Below are 20,035 nucleotides of genomic sequence, written 5' to 3'. Positions count from 1 at the left end.
AGTATAAATTGTTTTGTAAAATCTGGATATTGTAAAATTGGTTTTGAACACAATATTTCTTTTAATTTATCGAAAGCTTTTTGACAATTTTCATCCCAATTAAATTTTACGTCTTTTCTTAATAATTTTACTATTGGATTAGCAATAGCACTATAATTTTCTATAATACCCACTAAGTCCCAAAAAACTTTTTATTTGCTTAACATTTTTAGGTACCGGAAAGTTCATTACTGCTTCAACTTTCTTTCGGGTTTTATGCCCTCGTCGGAAATTACATGACCTAGAAATAAACGTTCCCGTTGTAAGAAACTACATTTATCCGGTTCTATTTTTAAATTGTAAATACGTAATCGTTCGAGTACATCGATTAATTTTTCGTTATGGTCTTGTAAGTTTTTCGCGTGAACTATTATATCGTCTAAGTTAGGGTGACCATACGTCCCGTTTAAAATGTGATTGTCCCTTTTTTGATCATTATGTCCCGTTGTCCCGTGAAACATCGAACGGGACGCTTTTTATCCCGTTTTCAGAAGATTGTCCCGTTTTAATCCCGTTAGTTCCATATAATTAACCAAAGTTATAAATAACAAACTAAAATTTCCGTGGAACGAACGTCGAGTGCCGATGCCGACGAGCAATACAAATAGTAATAAGATATGCGTATACCATACTACCATAGTAATTGTAAATTAGCCATTAGGATTAGGTAACAATGTATAGTATTAATTCTATGAATCTATCGCAGACCGTGGCATGTGATAACGATAACCGATAGTTTCTGCGAATTACCTACGCACGTGACACGTGCTACACCAGTCACCACTCTACGTCGTATATCATAATATGCATTACGAACTAAAATATATAATACTATGTCGATGATAATAATCAAAAAGTCGAACAACAAAATATGTCGAATAGTAACGTACGAACAGTAAAGCGATTGTGTTTATTATAGCCACTACGAATCGTCTTTTTTCTTTAAATTTTGTGAGTTTATGCATTATTTTTTTTTTTAAATGCCAAAGAGGAGATGTACGTTCACTGTATCTTTACAGTCTGAATTTACTTTCCTAAAAAACTGTGAAGAAATTCGAAAAGTGTTTTGTACGGTGTGCAAGGCAGTATTTTCAATCGAACATGAAGGACGCTCAGATATCAAACAGCATATGGAAAAGAAAAAACATACGTCGGCCTTATCTAGTGCTTCCAAAAGTGACAAGGTAACTTCATATTATATTAAACAAGGACCAGCTGGCTTGACTAATGAAGGGTTAAAAATTGCAGCAGAAGAGGGAATGTTTGCATTTCACACTATAGTACATAACCATTCTTTTAGGTCAATGGATTGTACTACTACTTTAATAAAAAAGTTACATGAAAAAAAGTTTTCTTGTGCGCGTACCAAGTGTGAATCAATTATTCTGAATGTATTGGCTCCTTTTGCAATGGATCAAATAATAGACGAACTAAAAGCTGTTAATTTTGCGACAATTATGATTGACACTTCAAATCACAAGAATTTAAAAATTGTCCCCATTCTTATTCGATATTTCGATCCTAAAACAGGAGTTCAAATAAAAGTGTTAGAATTCACAAATTTGAAAGGAGAAACTTCAGAAATATTGTCATCTTATATTATGGAAATTTTAACAAAACATAAATTATCTCACAAAATGATTGCATTTACCGGTGACAACTGTAATACCAATTTTGGAGGTGCTGCAAGGAGGGGAACAAAAAATGTTTTTACTATTTTGAACAATAATTTAAAGACTAACATTTCTGGAATTGGTTGTGCAGCTCATATTCTGCACAACGCTATGCAAACTAGTACAGATATATTACTTATTGATATCGAATGTATCGTTAACAAAATATTTCAATACTTTTATATTTATACTGTGAGAGTGGAAGCATTAAAAGAATTTTGTGGTTTTACAAATACACAATACAAAAACGTACTTGGAAGTGTAAAGACAAGATGGCTATCCTTACAATCAGCAGTCTCCAGAATTATTGAAATGTATCCAGCTTTAAAATTGTAATTTGACACTCAGGATAAATGCCCAACCATTTTAAAATCATTTTTTTAGAGATCCGGTTGCAATAATATGGTTTCATTTTATACAAAGTCAATTAAAAGTCGTTTGTGACACTATAAAAAGAATAGAAGGTGACAACATATCTGCATGTGAAGTATCAGAAGAATTAGAAATACTATGTGGAAAAATAAAAAATAGAAAAACACAAAACTTTTTAACTTCCGGTGTAAATTCGATGCTTTTAGAACTAGAAACAAAAAATAAATACACAAAAAAACAATTTATAGAGCAAACTAACCAGTTTTATGACACATTTTTGCTGTACATTGAAAAGTGGGGAAATTCATTTGAAGAACTAAAAATATTTCGTTGGACTCAATTGATAAATTGTCCAACATGGAATGATATTCAAAAAAGTTTAACATTTATTTTGCAAAATAATAAAAAACAAACCGGTTGGAATGTGGATGAAGATATTCTTTTTGATGAATATAATCATGTAGTTAATGTTATAAATGAAAATTTAAAAGAATGGCAAAATAATTATGTACGTGTTGAAGAAAGATGGTGTGCTATCTATAAAATTTTAAATAGTAAAAGTATATCGATAAATATTTTTTGGAAGATTGTAGAATATTCTCTAGCAATGCCTGGAACAAATGCTGCAATTGAAAGAGTATTTTCTATCACTAATGTGTTATGGACGGATGAAAAAAATCGCTTTCTCGTTCCTACCATCAAATCAATTATAATTCTAAAAAATCATTTCAAAAAATATTCGTGTAATGATTTTTATGATTTTTTGTTAACACAACCAAAACTATTAAATGCAATCAGTTCATCGCAAAAGTACAGTAACGGCACTGCAATAGATATTGAAGGACATGATGAACAATCGACATCAACCCAAAAAAGTTAAAAGTTTTTTTTATTAAAATATTAAACAAGGTAGTTAAAGAATATTTTAATTGTAACTATAAAATATAAAAATATTTTAAAAAAATTTGTATGTTTTTTAAAGTATTTAAACCAAAAATTGCTTGTCCCGTTTTTTTTTTTGTAAAACTGGTCACCCTAGGGCCTATCCCCCTAAATGATACCACTGATTCCCAAGACTCAATACAAAGTGATTTATATTTGTACAGATAATTATAATTGGATATTATACAACTGTTTTATACTTTTACAGATTGTTGGTTGGGGAAAAACGGAAAAAGGCATTTCAAGTCCTATTTTATTAGAAGCATCTTTACCATACATCGACCATAGTACTTGTCGAAATATGTTTACAAATGGATTTGAACTATTTGTGACAGTTGATAAGTTTTGTGCTGGTTCTACATTGGGTAATCAAATATTTAATCGTAGACAATAATATCATGAAATCATTGATTTCTTTTTTAACAAATTTAACTTTAAGGACATCACAACACTAAAAACAAGGTTGCTTATAGATTTAAAGTATGTCATTATCTAGGAAATATGGGGCGGATCTTACACTTATTATTCAATGAGGTATAGGCGTTTGAAACTATAGGTGTGACGTCATTATTGTGCCGAAGTCTGAATGGCAGCGTATGTGTTACATGTAAAAGCGTCTAGATTAATATAACGATTTCAATCATTAAAGATAATAATATTCATTCATTCTTTATGTAACCTGATTTTATGTAACCTGACGTGTTTTATTTGTGTTTATGATACTGGATTATAATTTTGATATATTTTATAGCTTTTTCATAGTAAACAAAACTATTATAGTAAATTTCGTAAAAATTGGCTTATACGGTAATACAGCGCGAGTCGCGAGTTAAAAAAAAAAGTTGTATTGCGCATGCGAAAAATATATGAGTTAAAAAAAATTAGAAGTCATAGGAATTTATGATCTATTAGTCTAGTTTAATGCCCCACAAACAGAATTGAAAAACATTTACAGGGTAATCAGTGATAATGTGTACCTAGTGTCCGCGCACATGTGGTATATAGGGAAAGCGCGGTGGTATTACCGTATGTGGGGCAAAACCGTATAATCAGGATTTTCTATGTGTATCAGTTTAAAATGTTGTATTATTTAAAAAATTATATGATTTATAAATCATAGAAGCTTAACCATATGGTACTGACCTGCCTTCCCTACAAAGGTTTTTTTTATATGTTTTATATAATATATTAATTATTATACAGCATTGTTCACGGTAACAGTGAACACTTTATCACTCATAATTATATGTAAGTAGATACATATATAACATTTTTGAAGTGTCCATGGGGGGGTCGAACCCCCTAAACACCCCCTCCGGCACGCCCATGTGGCAACGAACGTGTAGCTACAATACATAAATTGTCGATCGCCAATCGAATGTATTTTAAGCTAGTGGGCACTCAATACTATAAATTATAATTTGTATCATATATTCAATTAATAACTATGCTTATTATCTAATAACAATGATATAATTATATAATAATAGTATAAGTTATAAACTTATAACTATATTATATAAATACAATAGTCAATACATTTTATAGTATATGGTTAAGTAAATAAGGAGTGAGGCTAGTGCCGTGCTAACTTTCATTGGCGTCCCATGGCAATAATATTTAGTATCTAAAAAAATATTAAAGATTTTAACAAACATATTTAAACATTTTCATCCCTTTAAAATGTTACAAGTTTTACTGCCCTATAGCCATTGGCGCAAATAGGTGGGGGCTTGGGGGGACCTAATCCCCCCATATTTCTGGCCAAGTCCCCCCAGTTTAAAAGTCAGTATAATTAGTACTGAGCATATATACTTTTTAGAAAATATTATAGGGGGCTTTAGTCCCTCCCCAAAATAATTTGTCTATTTGTGCCTATGCCTATAGCTGCCCCATTTGCCGCCCCTTTAGCGCGGCCCTGAGTTGTGGTGGATAATATTAGGTTTGGTGGAGATAAAGAATTATTAAATCAATTTGGTTCAAAATGCAAGATAATTAATTCTGCGATGATATCAAAAGATGATCGAATGACACAATATAGTTTATAATATAGTTTATAGGTACATACCAGTGTGAACGCAAATGTTTGAATGGTAAAAATATTTTCAAAGTGTTTACGGACGATGTGGCTAGAGGCCTTTTACTTAGAGACTGAAACTATATTGTACCTAGTACCCAATAACAGTGCACAACTATTAGAGTCATATAATTAATTTAAGTGTCATGAATAAAATATTTTTAGTTTCAGGACAAGGATTAGATCAGGGAGATAGTGGTAGTGGCTTATGCTTTTTCCACTCTGGTTCCTATTATTTAACTGGATTAGTGAGTATCAAGGATCCAAGCACAAATAATTCAATCGCAGTTTTTACAGAAGTTAAGTACCACATTCGATGGATTCGTGAACTGTTTAACAACTTTAAATAAGTCCAATGATATTGTGGTACCCAATATTAATAAAATAATTTATTCCAATTGTAATTTTAAATCAAGATTTGTATAAATAGGTTTTCACTTTTGTGTACACATTTTTAAGAGTTTATATTATATACATATTCATTTAAACTAAACATAATATATAAAATGAATGTCGTAATACATAGGTAGTATCTAAGCTAATTTTTTATAGTTCATACAAATATACAATCGTTGATTTAATTCAAACATAATATATAGGTACGTATTTAAGAATTATATATATGTATAATTGACACAATATATATTGAATACGAAAAGGTTTTTGCGTATACCAATATTTTGCATTGAACATCCATTGTTACCACATAATTATTACTAGGTATTGTCCATTGTACATTTGTACCTTTTTGAAATAACTACAAGTTTTGATATAACTTTCTATCGATTGTGTTGTTTAGTTATTGGCTATTGTAATGACTTGGTTTTGTTAATGACAACTTCTGCTTCATAACTAACATAGTTGAGGGACAATATATATTTTTTAACAATTAATATATTGAAATGTGAAGAATGATATCTGATACACTCATCAGACGTCAATGCCAAAACCAACCCACGGGATCTTTGACTTATTGGTGGTATATGTAGAGATGTAAGCTTGAAAATTTGTTTTTTTTTTGTACTTTTCTCAGGTAAATTAATTAATTTTTAAGTTTAAATATATTTAAATACTTTATAAAATTACTGTTTCATTTTTATTAACATTGTAACAAGTATAACGTTTGAGTTAATCAAAACACTTATAATAAGAAAAAATAAGATTTGGGTAAAATTGAGGAAGTGACTCAAACAATAAATTACCTCCGTTAAAAATTGAAAAATCAATAATTGCAACAAAACGATTATACACTCATAATTTATACTAAAGTAAAAATACCACATTTTTAATAAAAGATAAAAATTCATATTTATTACCGAGTGAAATATTATGTATTGATATAGCTATATATTATAATATATTATATATTAATTAATGATTTGCATTTTGAATTTACTATATTTATATGTTCATTAGAATAATACCAACATTATATAAAAATGGGTAAATGGAAATAAAACTATACAAAATAATTGCCCATGTCTTTTTTTTTAAATAGGTACATAAAATATTTGTTTATATTTTCCTATGTTTTCATTATATATTTATTATACTTAGGACTTCCCCTCTCCAGATATATTTAATATGTATTGCAGTCTATTATATAATACTATAGTATTAACTATAGTTAATAATTGTTATATATTTTTGACTTCTTAGTGAGGCCCAGTGGCCAGTGATCTATATATATATCAAAATAAATAAATGCCTATTATTAGGTATTTTATTATATTACAGGCGTGCACTCAGAATTTTTATTTGGGGGGGGGGGGGGTCTTAATAATTTTTTCCTTACATACAAGTAAACAGTTAAAACTAATTTTTAAATAATCATTTTTATTTATTATTACCATATAATATGTATTTAATATTTATATTTTATAACTAAATATTATGACAAATCAAATTTAAATTTAAATTTTCTGAGTCCCTTTTCAGAAAGAACTGTTAATACTTCGAATTCTTTAATTTGTATTTCTCGATGTATGTGAAGATTTGCCAGTCCATTTAAACGTGTCTGTCCCATTGTGTTTTGGAGATAGGTTTTAATTCACCGTAGTGTGGAAAACGATCTCTCAACCGTACTTGTAAGGTTGCAAATATTTTAAAAAGTATAAATATTGATTCAAATATATTAACATCAGATAAATTTAAACCATCAATTGCGTTTAGCTGTAAATTATAGCCACAGTTTTTTTAATTTTTCATACCACAATTCGAATTCGGCCTTAGCGACAGAAAAACTAATTTGTTGCACAGCTTTTTCATAAAAGTCAAAAAGATTTTTAAAACTTGAAATATTTTGTTCATCTGTTGGATTATGTCCGGTGGGTTAAAGACATTTAAAACTTTTAAAGACATTTTTATATTTTAAAAATCGATCAGGAAGACTATTAAGAAATGAATCGACCCATGGAATAAAAATTGAATATTGTAGGTATTCATCAATATTTTCTGATGGCGTATTGCATCGCTTAGTTTGGTGTTTTGTCAATCTAGGTATATACATCGTCAAGTCTAAATTAGAGGCAACTTCTTGTGCTTCTAAAAATAATCACTTAAATTCATTGTTGGCATTATTTCTAAGTCGTTGAAGAATAGACCCTACATACTACACTATCTACTTTCTACTAATATTATTATGCAATATGCATTTGTAAAAATTACAATAAATTCTATATATATATAATGGTGATACACAAAGCGTTGGAAATTAAAATCCCGTTTTTAGCGGTTTTTCGTAATTTTCCGGTGGTTTTTCCCGTGACATTAAATAACTGTTGGAAAAATCGAAAAATCGCACTCTTGATCCAATTTGCTAAAATATAAGATACTATATGTTGAAATCGAAGCAATCTTTCTGGTAAAAATTTTTTATACAGGATAAAAAAAAAACACTGTAATACCACTAGCTTCCTTGCTCCTCTTAGAATCTAAAATTATATAAAAAATCTTATATTGTGAATTAAGTGTTATTAAAATTATATTAAAATTAAAAATATTAGTTAGGATAAAAAAACAATCATAATAACCGCGAACTAAGATATACTCTAAGATATATCTTAGTTCGTGATAATAACATTAAGTAACAGGTAAAATTCTAATTTAATCATACAATATTCAATAAGCTAAGTAACAACGTTGAAATATACATTCCATAAAATTAGGTTAAGATAATAATATTATGTAATAAAATAACATTAGTATAATTTTAAGCATAGTTAATAAGTACAATGTAACGAGTGGCGGATTTAGCGTTTTGGTGTCCATATAGGCTTAATCACTCTGCTTCCCCCCTCCCCCTATCAATCTAGTAAGGAATCAACAATATTTGGTTTAAACCCTTCTCTTCTTATTGTATTCACTTTTTTATCAAAAAAAAAAAATATCATATAAAATATTTAAAATAGACAAATAAAATATTTCATGTCTAATATTTTACTTCAGGTAGCAATACAAATAAACGATGCATTGTACAGTCACATAACGGAAATATAAATAGCCAGATATGAAATAGGTAGTAACACTGAACACAGAAACATAGCTATCATATTATATAATATTTAAATAAAATTGGTACAAAATCTTTGAAAACATCTTTTAAATGTAATTAAATGAGTATTTTCTTTTTTACAATCACAAAATAGATAATTAAATATTATTTAGTAATTTAGTATTATTTTCAAAAGCTTGCCCGCTAGAAGGTTAAATAAAATAATGAAAAGTAGGAATGTACTTTATTACTGCTCTTCGCTTTTCGGTCGATCGTCGTCACTCGTCACTCATCAAATGCTAACAATCAAATTAATTTAAAATTTTAAACATGAGAAATTAAATGTTTATTATATTGGTCTAGGACATAATAATATTATCAATAGTCATTAAAACACGCGGTCGTAGGCAAACGCAGGCCGTAGATCGTGTTGCGGGTAGTGGTAATGATAAACTGGGAACAAGTATATTTTCCGAAAATAACAAACAAGTAAGTAGGTAGGTACTTAACTGTTTTATTTTCTGAAAATACTCGGATAGTTGAATGTTCCCAATATGTACATACTAATAAGTTATCAATAATAACTATAGTAATTAGTAACTAACTGTAATTCTTTTATTACACATGAAATATTTTAAAATTGTAATAATAATTGTAATATTCTTACTATAGGTACGCATCATACAATGTATATATTAATATATTATTAAACATTTAAAAAAAAAAAAATTAAAATAAGTATAAGCACCTAATAAGTCAACAATAACCTTTAATTCTAAAAACTAGTCACCCTGGGCTATAGCCTTTTAGCCTGCCTATCTTGATCCGCCACTGAATGTAACTAGGTTAAACTCAATAACCAATTGTGCTTCAATACCTAATAAAATTGATATATTATAAAGAATAATATGTTAAGACACAAAAAGGGTCAGTGGTGATGATCGTGTGATACAATTATCACTAGACGTCTATTGTAATATTATTTGTTCGTTTATTTGTGTACGTCAGAAGTGATCGGCGTATACGACACCAGTATTAGTATAGGTATATACGTTGGTATATATACCTACTATACCTATGTCGAAAAACAATATTTTATATTATCTATACGACTGTACCTACCTATTTGACCAAGGGCGTATTTACATGTTTTCGGCGTGTAGGCTTATGGACAATTGCCACCCTAAATAATAAAACTATAATAGTATACATAACAAATTTTACAATAACGTATAATCATAACCTTAAACAATTTTCCGCCCCTCAACATTTGCCGCTGTAGCCATGTGTATATGAATACTCCACTGTATTTAACGTAGACGCGTAGCAAGGTTTAAAGATAATAAATATTCTAATAACCTTGACGTGTAGTAGTAGGACCTATAGTCTATAATATAATCAATTTTAAAACAAGTTAGCAACGTAATAATTTTTTCATTGCACCTACCTAACCTAAAGGTTGTTTGTCCTTCGGTCGATAAAGTTATCGCATATAGCTGGTAGTAGGTATCTACCAACTTAGTATCGAGCCGACTGAATATAACATAGGAACTAGTATCGTCAAATAGTAGTATAGGTTTATAAAACACCCGATATTCTGCATCTAGAATTTTAGTGTTGTAAAGTTATATTGATATTATCGTATCTTACGTACCTAGTGTTATCTTATGAAGTTAAATATTAATTAATCCAATAAAAATATTGTTGAGTTTTTCACATATATTGTCATATTATTTTTATATAATACGTATAATATTATGTTATAAAATGTACGCTATAATTTGATTTTGATATAACTTATTTATAAAAATGTATTGTTTATATTTTTTTGAAATATTATGCATTTGATTTAAGCTTACTATTGACAATGAAGGTGATGATTTCCTGGTTAATATATTCATGTTTAATTTTCGGTAAGTAATATCAGTGTTAACTATAATATAATAATACATAGAAAATCATGGTTGGTATTAAGACATTTTGTATAGTATAGTATCTATAGTACGTTACATTTTTGTAAAGTACTATAGATGTACTATAGATGTACTATGTAAATGTGAAAAACAAAAGAAAAATCAAGGAAAAACGGGAATATTTATATTAGCATTTTCTATACACCATAAAATTTTCCAAATATTTTGACTTATTTTGGGCTGTTAACAGACATTGTCAGTTTTCAATTTTTTTAGTTTTTTTTTTTCTATAAATATCAATTAAATTTTATTTATTGGGTAAAAAAGAGTGAGAATTTAATGCAAGGCTCTTGATATATTATATTGTTACAATATTAGTTGAAAAGTATTAAAAATATATAGGCACATTTTTTTTATAAGCATTTAAAGTTCGAATTTTGACAAAATGTATCAAATTTAAAATGTAATCATTATTTTGTAGTTAAAAATTTATAAAATGTTCAATTTTTATAGCTAAAGATTTAAAATTTAAAACAAGGTTCCACGTTAATAGGTCATATATAAATTAATTTATTCACAATAATATCATCAAATATACTTGGTAATATCTATGCGACAGCTGCACACCAAGCCGGATGACGCGTGTATGTGTGTGCGTGCGCCCCTGGCGCGGCGGCCTATACGGCTACACACAGCGCGTCTTTGTGAAACTTACCTCATCGGTAATTTGTCGATAACCCTATAGAAGGGGGATATGATTTTGATATAATGAGATTTGTTTGTTTTGAGTAAATGGTTTTATTAGCGTAGAAAATAGATTTAAAATTGATATAATAATTTATAATTTTATCATTAATAAAATTAACTCATATAGTGAGTAATAGCCAATAGCCAATAGCCTATAGATGAATTATTTTAAAATCATTAAATAATAAATTTTGAATTTTATAATTTATCATGTAATACCAATCACTTACTTAAAACTCTTAACAAAATTCGAATCATTGTCTGTAGTTGTATAACTTATTTTGCTGCTTATATCATATTTTAAGTACACAGATTCCATTTCCTTTGGTAATACATCAAATGTGTGTCTCCCTTCCAATCGTTTTACGATCAATACACATGGTTTTCTAGTTAAATCTTCATCAATTATCCAATGACTATTGACAAGTAATGTCTATGCATGAGCTATGAAAAAATTAAAATGTATTTAGCAATGGCGGTTTTGAAGGTGTAACTGCCCTCCCCTTTGGGGCTTGTTAACATCTATTAATATGAAAACATATATTGTGTCATTGTACTAAATTTTCCTCCTTCTTGAAGTTTTGTCAAAATTCCACTGGTATTTACTAAATATAATTAAGTTTGTAAATAATTTACCTTTTAAATATTGACCAGCAGTCAGAAGTGGTAGTAAAATATTCAATATTAGTCATTTCTTCTTTGAGACGGATTAATATTGGTGTTGGAATTAGGTATTTAATCTTTTCATTAAAATTGGACGAGACATACGTTTTCTCCCAGGAAAGCCTTTTTGAATTAAAGTTTTGAAATCTAAATGATCAACTATAGTATATATATATATATGCTAAAAGGTAAACATGCGTTCACAATAAGGTTTTGGACTAATAGGTACATCAAGTTCATCTAAAACAAAAAAAAAATTTAAATGATTGGTTAAAAATTTAAAATAGGTACCAAATAAAATATTTATTTGAACAAGTTCTAATTTTTACCTTGACTTGTACAGCTCTTTTGACCGAAGTATACTCTAATAAGGTGGGTTAATTACGATCATACTTTTGAATGTGCTTAGATCTTTTTGCAGAATTTAATACTTCAGTTTCAATTTTTTCGGTTTTGTTAATTTGATCATTAGAAGTATTTTTTAATTTTAATAGTTCCTTAACACTCTTTAAATTGGATTGTTGAATCTATAAAAAAAAATTACAAAAATATTTATTATTAATATGTTTGTGATATTATATAGAATATTCTATTTATAATGACATAAAATACTGGCGTAGGAACCTACTCGCCAGTCGCGGTCACTGTCAGTGTGAACTTTTTTCCTATGACGTAATTACCCACACACCAATATATTTACCCAGATCGTATGTAACTATGCGTGTATAAATTATAAACTAGTCTAGCCGCAGTGGCGTACTTAGGCCTTTGTTGAATAGGGGGGGGGGGCAAATATATGGTACCCTACTCTAAAAATGTAATTGTTAGCCAGTGCGCCCAAGTTGAATTAATATTATTTGCATATTATTATATCTGTATAAAATAATAATATAATAATATACTTTGGAAGTTTCAAGTACGCACTAATAATATTTGAAATTACAACACAAAACTAAAATCATTATTCTTCGTTTAAATATCTAATTTCCTCCAAATTTCAACTTTATAAAGAACTAAAAAAAAGCTGTGTTTATATATTTTTTGAAAATTTTCAGTTACAGTATGAACTTCTTACATGGAACCTATTTTTAAATCCTTAGCTATACAAATTTAACATTTTATATATTTTTAAGTTTTTAGTTGCAAAATAATTTTTACATTTTCAATTTGATAAACGCGGTATAACGATATCTAATACCTATCATACAAGATAGAACTATAGAAGACGTATAGAATATAATAGAAACGACACTCAAACAGCGATCGATTTAATTACATTTACAATAATTGCTTTTCTGGAGGCTCCATCATCCACATGATGTTATAATAAATAATTATATCTTATAAGTTATAATATTATATTTAATATTGATCGCATTGTATGATAGTAGTATAGAACAATTTTACATAATATACACGATATTTATTATTTTCTACCATAATATGCAGTATAAATTACATAATTCATAGCTATTTTAAACAGAAATTCAATTATAGCCTATAGGTTTATTTTAAATGCGTAGAGCTATTTAAATGTTAGATATTAATGTTATAATTTTTCGACTTCCGTTTCGGATATCATGTTATTTCTTAAGATTTCGTCTTAAGTTTCAAAAAACGGTATTATTTTTCCGATTTCGACTTCGGTTTTAGATATCGGTATTTATGTTTTCCGATTTCGGTTTTATTTTCGGATACCGGTATTGATTTTTTTCGATTTCGGTTTCGGTTTAAGATACCGGTATCGATTTTTTCCGATTTCGGTTTTGGTTTTGGATACCGGTATTAATTTTTTCGATTTCGGTTTCGGTTTCGATTTCGGTTTCGGTTTTTAACGGTTTAAACTGGTATATTCAAAATCGGTATCGAAAATCGGTTTCAAGCCCTGCAATTAACTATTAAAGTGCTTTTGCTACTATTTCATTAAAGTAAAACACTACACTATTGTCTATTTCTGAAAACAAAATACGTGTGTTCACTATTCAGTGTTGTAGATATTTCGATTTCGATTGTGGTCTGTAGTTTGTTCAGTGTTTGGCTTTCACACTGCTTTCAGCGGCAGCAGGATGCAGGCAGCACCGATGTTGAACGTACCTATTTCGTAATAAAAATAACTAATAATAGACAATAGTATTTTATAGTAATAAGTTATAAAAACCTTTAACCAGGTAACAAATAAATCCAACTTTCCCACAATTCAACAAAATATCGTAATCATAAGTTACTTATACATTTTCACCACTATTGTGATACGACCGATATGAAAACTATAATGTTTATGATTTATAATAATATGTCTTGTCACAACCAACTTCAAAACTATTTTTCTGAATAGGAAAAATTATTTTTTTAATGAATACACAATACAAACAAAAGTACTTTTATTCGAATACTTTACAAGACTGGACATTTCCATGTGTTTAAATTGTTAGATTTGTTGTAACCATGGTTTGCTGTTAACATTTAATGTTTATCACTAGGGATGATAATGTGGTGGTTTTCTCTTGGCTTTCCCATCGAAATAGCATCTTATATCACTATAGTATGCTTTTCAAGCATTAACTAACTTATGCTTGATACTAGAACAGCTTCTGCCACCTTTTAGGTCTATTTTAGTTGCATTCTATGACGGGCATGAACTACTGAGGGTGTATTATAGGTTGACCATATTTAAAAAAATAAAATACAGGCCTAAAATATTATCATATTATTATATAATGCAACAATAATAACGGTAAAAACAAAAATCCAAAAATACAATTGAAAAGTATAGATTTTTATATTATTCTATAATCAATTCTATAATTCAATAATAGGTATCATTTTAAACATTTAAAAAATTATAAATTTACAGTAAGGCAAAAAACGGGATTAATATGGGTCAAAATGCGTCCTTAGAGAAGTTTGTCAGGACAACGGGATACAAAGCTGAAATTAAGGACAATCCTGTATAAAAGAGGACGCATGGTCATCCTATTTTAATCCCCACCCCCAGGGATAACGTTACATAATATATATGCAATGCATATATATATGAATGCACAATATATACGGTTATATGATACCTAATATTGAATTCAAACTGTTAATACTGATTACAATAATTATTTTAATCCCCTAAACATTGTTAACGTATTTAATGCATACAAATGTATTATTTCAGAATCCGGTATTTTGTGTGACAGAAAACTCGAAAGACGGCAAGCTGTATCATCTTGCTCAATGTTGGTGATTGTAGTATAAATTAATATTATATAATTGTAAGTGTCGAAAATATTGATGGTTGGGGCCTTGGGGGATTAGAGCACTAAAGTCTTAATGGACAAACGTAAATTTTGCCCAACAAAGGGAAACAATTATAAATTGCACCACGTATTTTTCAGGCATACATTTCTATGTAATAAATTGCCCCCAGTATTTTTCAAGTATAAATTTCTGTATATTAAATTGCGCCCGGTATTTTTCAGGTACAAATTTCTGTGTAGTAAACTGCGCCCAATAGAAATATTATTTTTAAGATAGTCATTTAGAGACTCAATCAGTGTTCGGAACGTTCACTAAAAAATGAACTCGTTCACGTTCAGTCCTTAAAAAAGGAACTCGTTCACGTTCACGTTCGTGTTTTTTTCAAACGAACGCGTTCACGTTCACGTTCTTTCAAAAAATGAACGCGATCATTGGGTCGTTCATTTATTTTTTATACATTTTTTTTATGAATCATTTACCTGCTGTAAAGGCTCAGTCAAACAGAGGGTGACTTTTCGTCCGGCAATCAAAAAATGAATCTGGACTTTTTGTACCCGGACTTTTCGTCCGCCATGGTTTATGGGTACGCGGACCGTGGCGGGCAAGCCGTCTTTATATTATTTTACAGTGCCCGCGCGAGCAGCCCGCTTTCTGTTTGACCGAGCCTTTAATATAAAAGTCTATATAATCATATACAACTCAAGCCAAAAATAAAAATACTATTTAGACTTATATATAATATAACTATAATTAGTATATTTTATAAATATATATTTTATTAAAGGGTAAATAAATTGAACGTCTTAAAAATCCATCAAATTCGTTTCACGTTCTATTTTAATTTAACGAGTGACGTTCTCGTATCGTTCACTAAAAATGAACGTGAACGCGTGAACGTGCGTTCATGAACGACGTTCTTTCCAAACACTGGACTCAATACACGTTGTTACATTACATCGCCGCTTTGTTTCACCCGAAGACATTTCATGTTTTAATTTTGAAAATTTATAAGTTTGGTAGATTATAACATCATTTTTTTTCTGGCTAAATTGAGTATGTATAATATCCATGTTTCACTGTTGTATGCAAACGGCTTACTAAAGTATTACCTATACGTAAAGTCGTTGTATACGCGTTAATTAATTTATATCGCTAACACCATATCGATTATAGCGTTAACATTCGGCTTATCCACCAATAAATGAACAACAGTGTTTTTAAAATACACATAATAGGTGACATTGAATATGTAACCCCGAAAATCCTGGACGCAATTTACTATACCTATTTTAGAAAACAAAAAATCCCGGGCGCAATTTACTATAGTATTTTTACTACCTGCTTAATCTGAGCGTAATTTACAAGCACCACCAAACAATATACGGTATATATATAATATTAGGTATTCTTAATTTTAAATACACATTATGATCAGGAAGATAAAAACCCAGGATAATAAAAATGTAAAAACTAACTTGCTATACTTATTTGCTATACTTATTTTACATTTTTACTACCCACTCTTTCACGTCGGATTCGGAAATACCATATAATATTTAATTATGTGCTTCGCAATCGAATTGTATATTATATATCTTGAATCTATTTTATATTAATCGTTTTAAGATATATAAAAATGACAATCTTATGAATACCTTATGTTATGATTTAAATATTTTGTTCACTGACTAGTCACTAATTTAGGTAGGTACACCGTACACCTAACATGATAATATTATTTCGTTAGCGAATTTAGTTATTTTTTAACTATATTACTCACTGTTGGCTGATAATTAACTATAGTTGGATTTGGCACAACTATCTATTGTAACTACTCGCGGGTTTGGATCCAAAAGGTTAGGCTATGAATTTCCACGCGCTTTTTTCTAGCTAGTAAAGAATTCAATATGTTAAGAATCAAAGAAGTTATTCAGTGCAAAAAAAGTTCTATCTATCTTCAAAATAACACTCTTGTGAAACATAGATAGAACTGTACTTAATTTATTTAATGTTAGAACAAAAGGGTTCTATCTAAGTTAAAAACTATTTTATTGGGAACAAAAAGTGTGATTTTTACTACCACGCGTACAATAATAATATTATTGTGAATTCATAATGCGTCGTAGTGGTCGGGCGGTGTTGTAAAAGTTTAATAATGTTATGAATAGACAAGGACGGCCTGGGAGAAAAATATATGTAGGCCGGGAAAATCTATTACCCAGGCCAAATTTGTATGTCTACTTCAGTTTTTTTTTGGGGGGGGGGGCTTATAATTATTTATTTACCTATCTAACCTTTTAGTTTTTATTATATGTTAGAAGAGCACAAAAAAGACAGTCCATAAATCAGTGTCAACATTTTAGTGTGACTGCCCATAAATATTTAAAATGCCTAGATAGGCGTATTCTCTTAAAATAAGTTCAATTAACAAATTATTACATGGAATACCGACTACTATGCAGCTTAATTGAAGCTGTTATAACAATTTATAATTTGTACAATTAATGGCCGCACGTGCGTTTCTAATACAAAAACATGTCTTATAGGAAAAACTCTCACGACCTGTAGAATAGTTGGTTTTCGTCCTTTTTTTTTAATTTAAAAGAAGACAACGTTTTGTAGGTAGGATCAGTCTGATTTTCAAAATTATAATTATATAGAAGTAAAAATACGCATTTGAATAATGCGCAATATTTGTTATTTTTAACATCCATCTTTATAACACTATTTAAAGTAAAATTAAAATTCGGGCTTCGATACGATAAAAAGTATTTTAGATAAAAAAAAATATAATATGAAAACACTTAGAGAGTGACTCACGCTCGTGTGCACGAAGTAGTCACATTCTCACTAACGATCAGACGAAAATCGAAGCCTATATGAGTACACAATAATAATAATGCGTTTATGCGTCCCAAAATATACCAATCTTAAATAGGTACCTAATCAATTATTATTGTTATTAATAAAAATTAGTAAGTAGTAATAACTTATTGTATTAAGCGCGTTTGGTTAAACATAATCACCTAGTCTTCCTTGGTCACCACAAAATTCTTCGACAGTATAAAACTCCAAAACAACCAGGTATACCTACTATATATACGTAATGTTAATATACTATACCTACTATATATATATAATATTAGGATTTTTCTCTTGTAGTATTGCTTAGAATTAATACTAGTAAGAATATTTTTTTAGTATAAAGAAACACTAATTATTTAAAAAAATAATGTCATGCATCTGTCAGGCCAATAGCAAGTTCCAATAGGTCAGGTCACCGGGAACTTCCCGGTATCCCGGTGGGCCAGGCCGTCCCTGTGAATAGATATATAAGTATTTGCTATAATAACATATTCTTTGGGATATTCCATTGTTCAACGTTTGCTCGCATTTTGTTATCATATTAAGTTTATATTATATTAAATAATTATAATATTGTAAATAATGTTTATAACAATAATAATATAATTTTGATAATATTGCGATGCATTAATTTGACGCTGTTCTTAAATAAAATAAATTAAGTAAGTTCGGGATCAGTATACATTATTTTGTATGCTAGGTTGGTATTACTATGTAGAAGAAGTTCTATGTGGTACAATACTTTTATTTATATTGTTTGCAAAAAGGTTCGATCTCATATTTGATTATCGCTGTGTATAGAGACCCGACCATCCGGGTATTGATAAGAGACCCGATCATCCGGGTACATACTGCGCATGCGCCGGGACTTGCTATATTATATATTAACTTTTAAAAGTATTTTTGACTGAAAATCCCCCGATTTGCTATGCAACACCTCCCAAGTGGGTCACAGGGTTAAGAAAATTGCATTTTTTTTGTTGCACCGAGTCACCGAGCGGGGTCACTCGCTCGCTGCGCCCGCTCGGACAATTAAAAACGAAAATATCCCCCGATTTGCTATGCAACACTTCCCAAGTGGGTCACAGGGTTAAGAAAATTGCATTTTTGTTGCACCGAGTCACCGAGCGGGGTCACTCGCTCGCTGTGCTCGCTCAGACAATTAAAAACGAAAATATCCCCCGATTTGCTATGCAACACCTCCCCAAGTGGGTCACAGGGTTAAGAAATGTTGTATAGTATGTGCAGTGATAACACGTTTTGCGGCACTCGTCGATGCGCTTATAGTAGTGCTTATCAATACCCAGATGGTCGGGTCTCTTATCAATACCCGGATGGTCGGGTCTCTTATCAATACCCGGATGGTCGGGTCTCTATACACAGCGTTTGATTATTAATTTTTGGGCTAAAAGGTCCTCCCTCTAGAACTTTTTGGTTCCAAGTTTGGTCTTATCGATATTATTTGATAACCAAATTCCTTTTCAATTAACTAATGAGATAATATAAATTATGATTTAATTTAAAATTTTTTGATAATTTATACGTCTAAGGGCCCGTATTACAATAGTTGAACTCCGGTTAAACCACCGAATTTGGCCGGTAAAATCAGTGGTTCAAGCGTAACCGAAGTTTAAACTATGATTGTAAATGTAAAAGAGGCCCTAAATCAAATAATTATAAGCTGAACAATATTTAAATACATTTAAATTGGCTTTTCTGAACAATTTCAAATTTACACATAGAACCTTTTGGATCAAAACCCGCGTAACTATTTAATATATTGTGTTTATATGTTGTTTATTTGTACAACATTATATTATTAAAAAAAGTAAGAAGACGAAATACATTAATTACACGTGCTATATTATTTTTATATTTTATATCGAAGTCACAGTTTTTGTAGCTTTGTTATTATTAAGGTTAGCCGGTTATCACTTATGACAATTACAGTGATACCACATATTGTATTTCTTTTGGTATTCTAAAAACTTGATCAGCTTTCATA

At 29.5% G+C, this 20,035-nt stretch overlaps 2 protein-coding genes and 1 long non-coding RNA gene across 9 annotated transcripts in view; 2 read left to right on the top strand and 1 right to left on the bottom strand.

Moving 5' to 3' along the window:
* The window catches only part of LOC100167148, a 19,060-nt gene extending 13,182 nt beyond the window's left edge, over positions 1-5,878 (top strand). For all 3 annotated transcript variants that reach the window (XM_008186799.3, XM_008186800.3, XM_029489195.1), the window contains 2 exons: positions 3,235-3,391; positions 5,269-5,878. In XM_008186799.3, the coding sequence (XP_008185021.1) occupies positions 3,235-3,391; positions 5,269-5,453 (342 nt within the window). In that variant the 3' untranslated portion in view covers positions 5,454-5,878. The remainder of the gene's footprint in view (positions 1-3,234; positions 3,392-5,268) is intronic.
* Positions 5,879-10,043: 4,165 nt separating this feature from the next.
* LOC100574425 overlaps positions 10,044-20,035 on the top strand; it is a 71,793-nt gene continuing 61,801 nt past the window's right edge. For 3 of the 5 annotated variants that reach the window (XM_029489204.1, XM_029489202.1, XM_016806030.2), the window contains exons 1-2: positions 10,045-10,509; positions 15,083-15,143. In XM_029489204.1, coding sequence (XP_029345064.1) covers positions 10,464-10,509; positions 15,083-15,143 — 107 coding nt within the window. In that variant the 5' untranslated portion in view covers positions 10,045-10,463. Of the gene's footprint in view, positions 10,510-15,082; positions 15,144-20,035 lie in introns of all 5 variants that reach the window. The other 2 variants (XM_029489203.1, XM_029489205.1) reach the window with 2 other exon arrangements.
* LOC107884282 lies at positions 11,028-12,768 on the bottom strand. Its single transcript, XR_001679822.2, has 3 exons — positions 12,249-12,768; positions 11,893-12,159; positions 11,028-11,700 (listed from the first exon to the last, which is right to left on the bottom strand). It is a non-coding gene; the product is annotated as an uncharacterized LOC107884282 (long non-coding RNA).

This window comes from Acyrthosiphon pisum, chromosome A2 (assembly GCF_005508785.2).
Source record: "Acyrthosiphon pisum isolate AL4f chromosome A2, pea_aphid_22Mar2018_4r6ur, whole genome shotgun sequence".
Taxonomy (NCBI): Eukaryota; Metazoa; Arthropoda; class Insecta; order Hemiptera; family Aphididae; genus Acyrthosiphon; species Acyrthosiphon pisum.
This window is presented reverse-complemented; position numbering and strand designations above follow the sequence as displayed.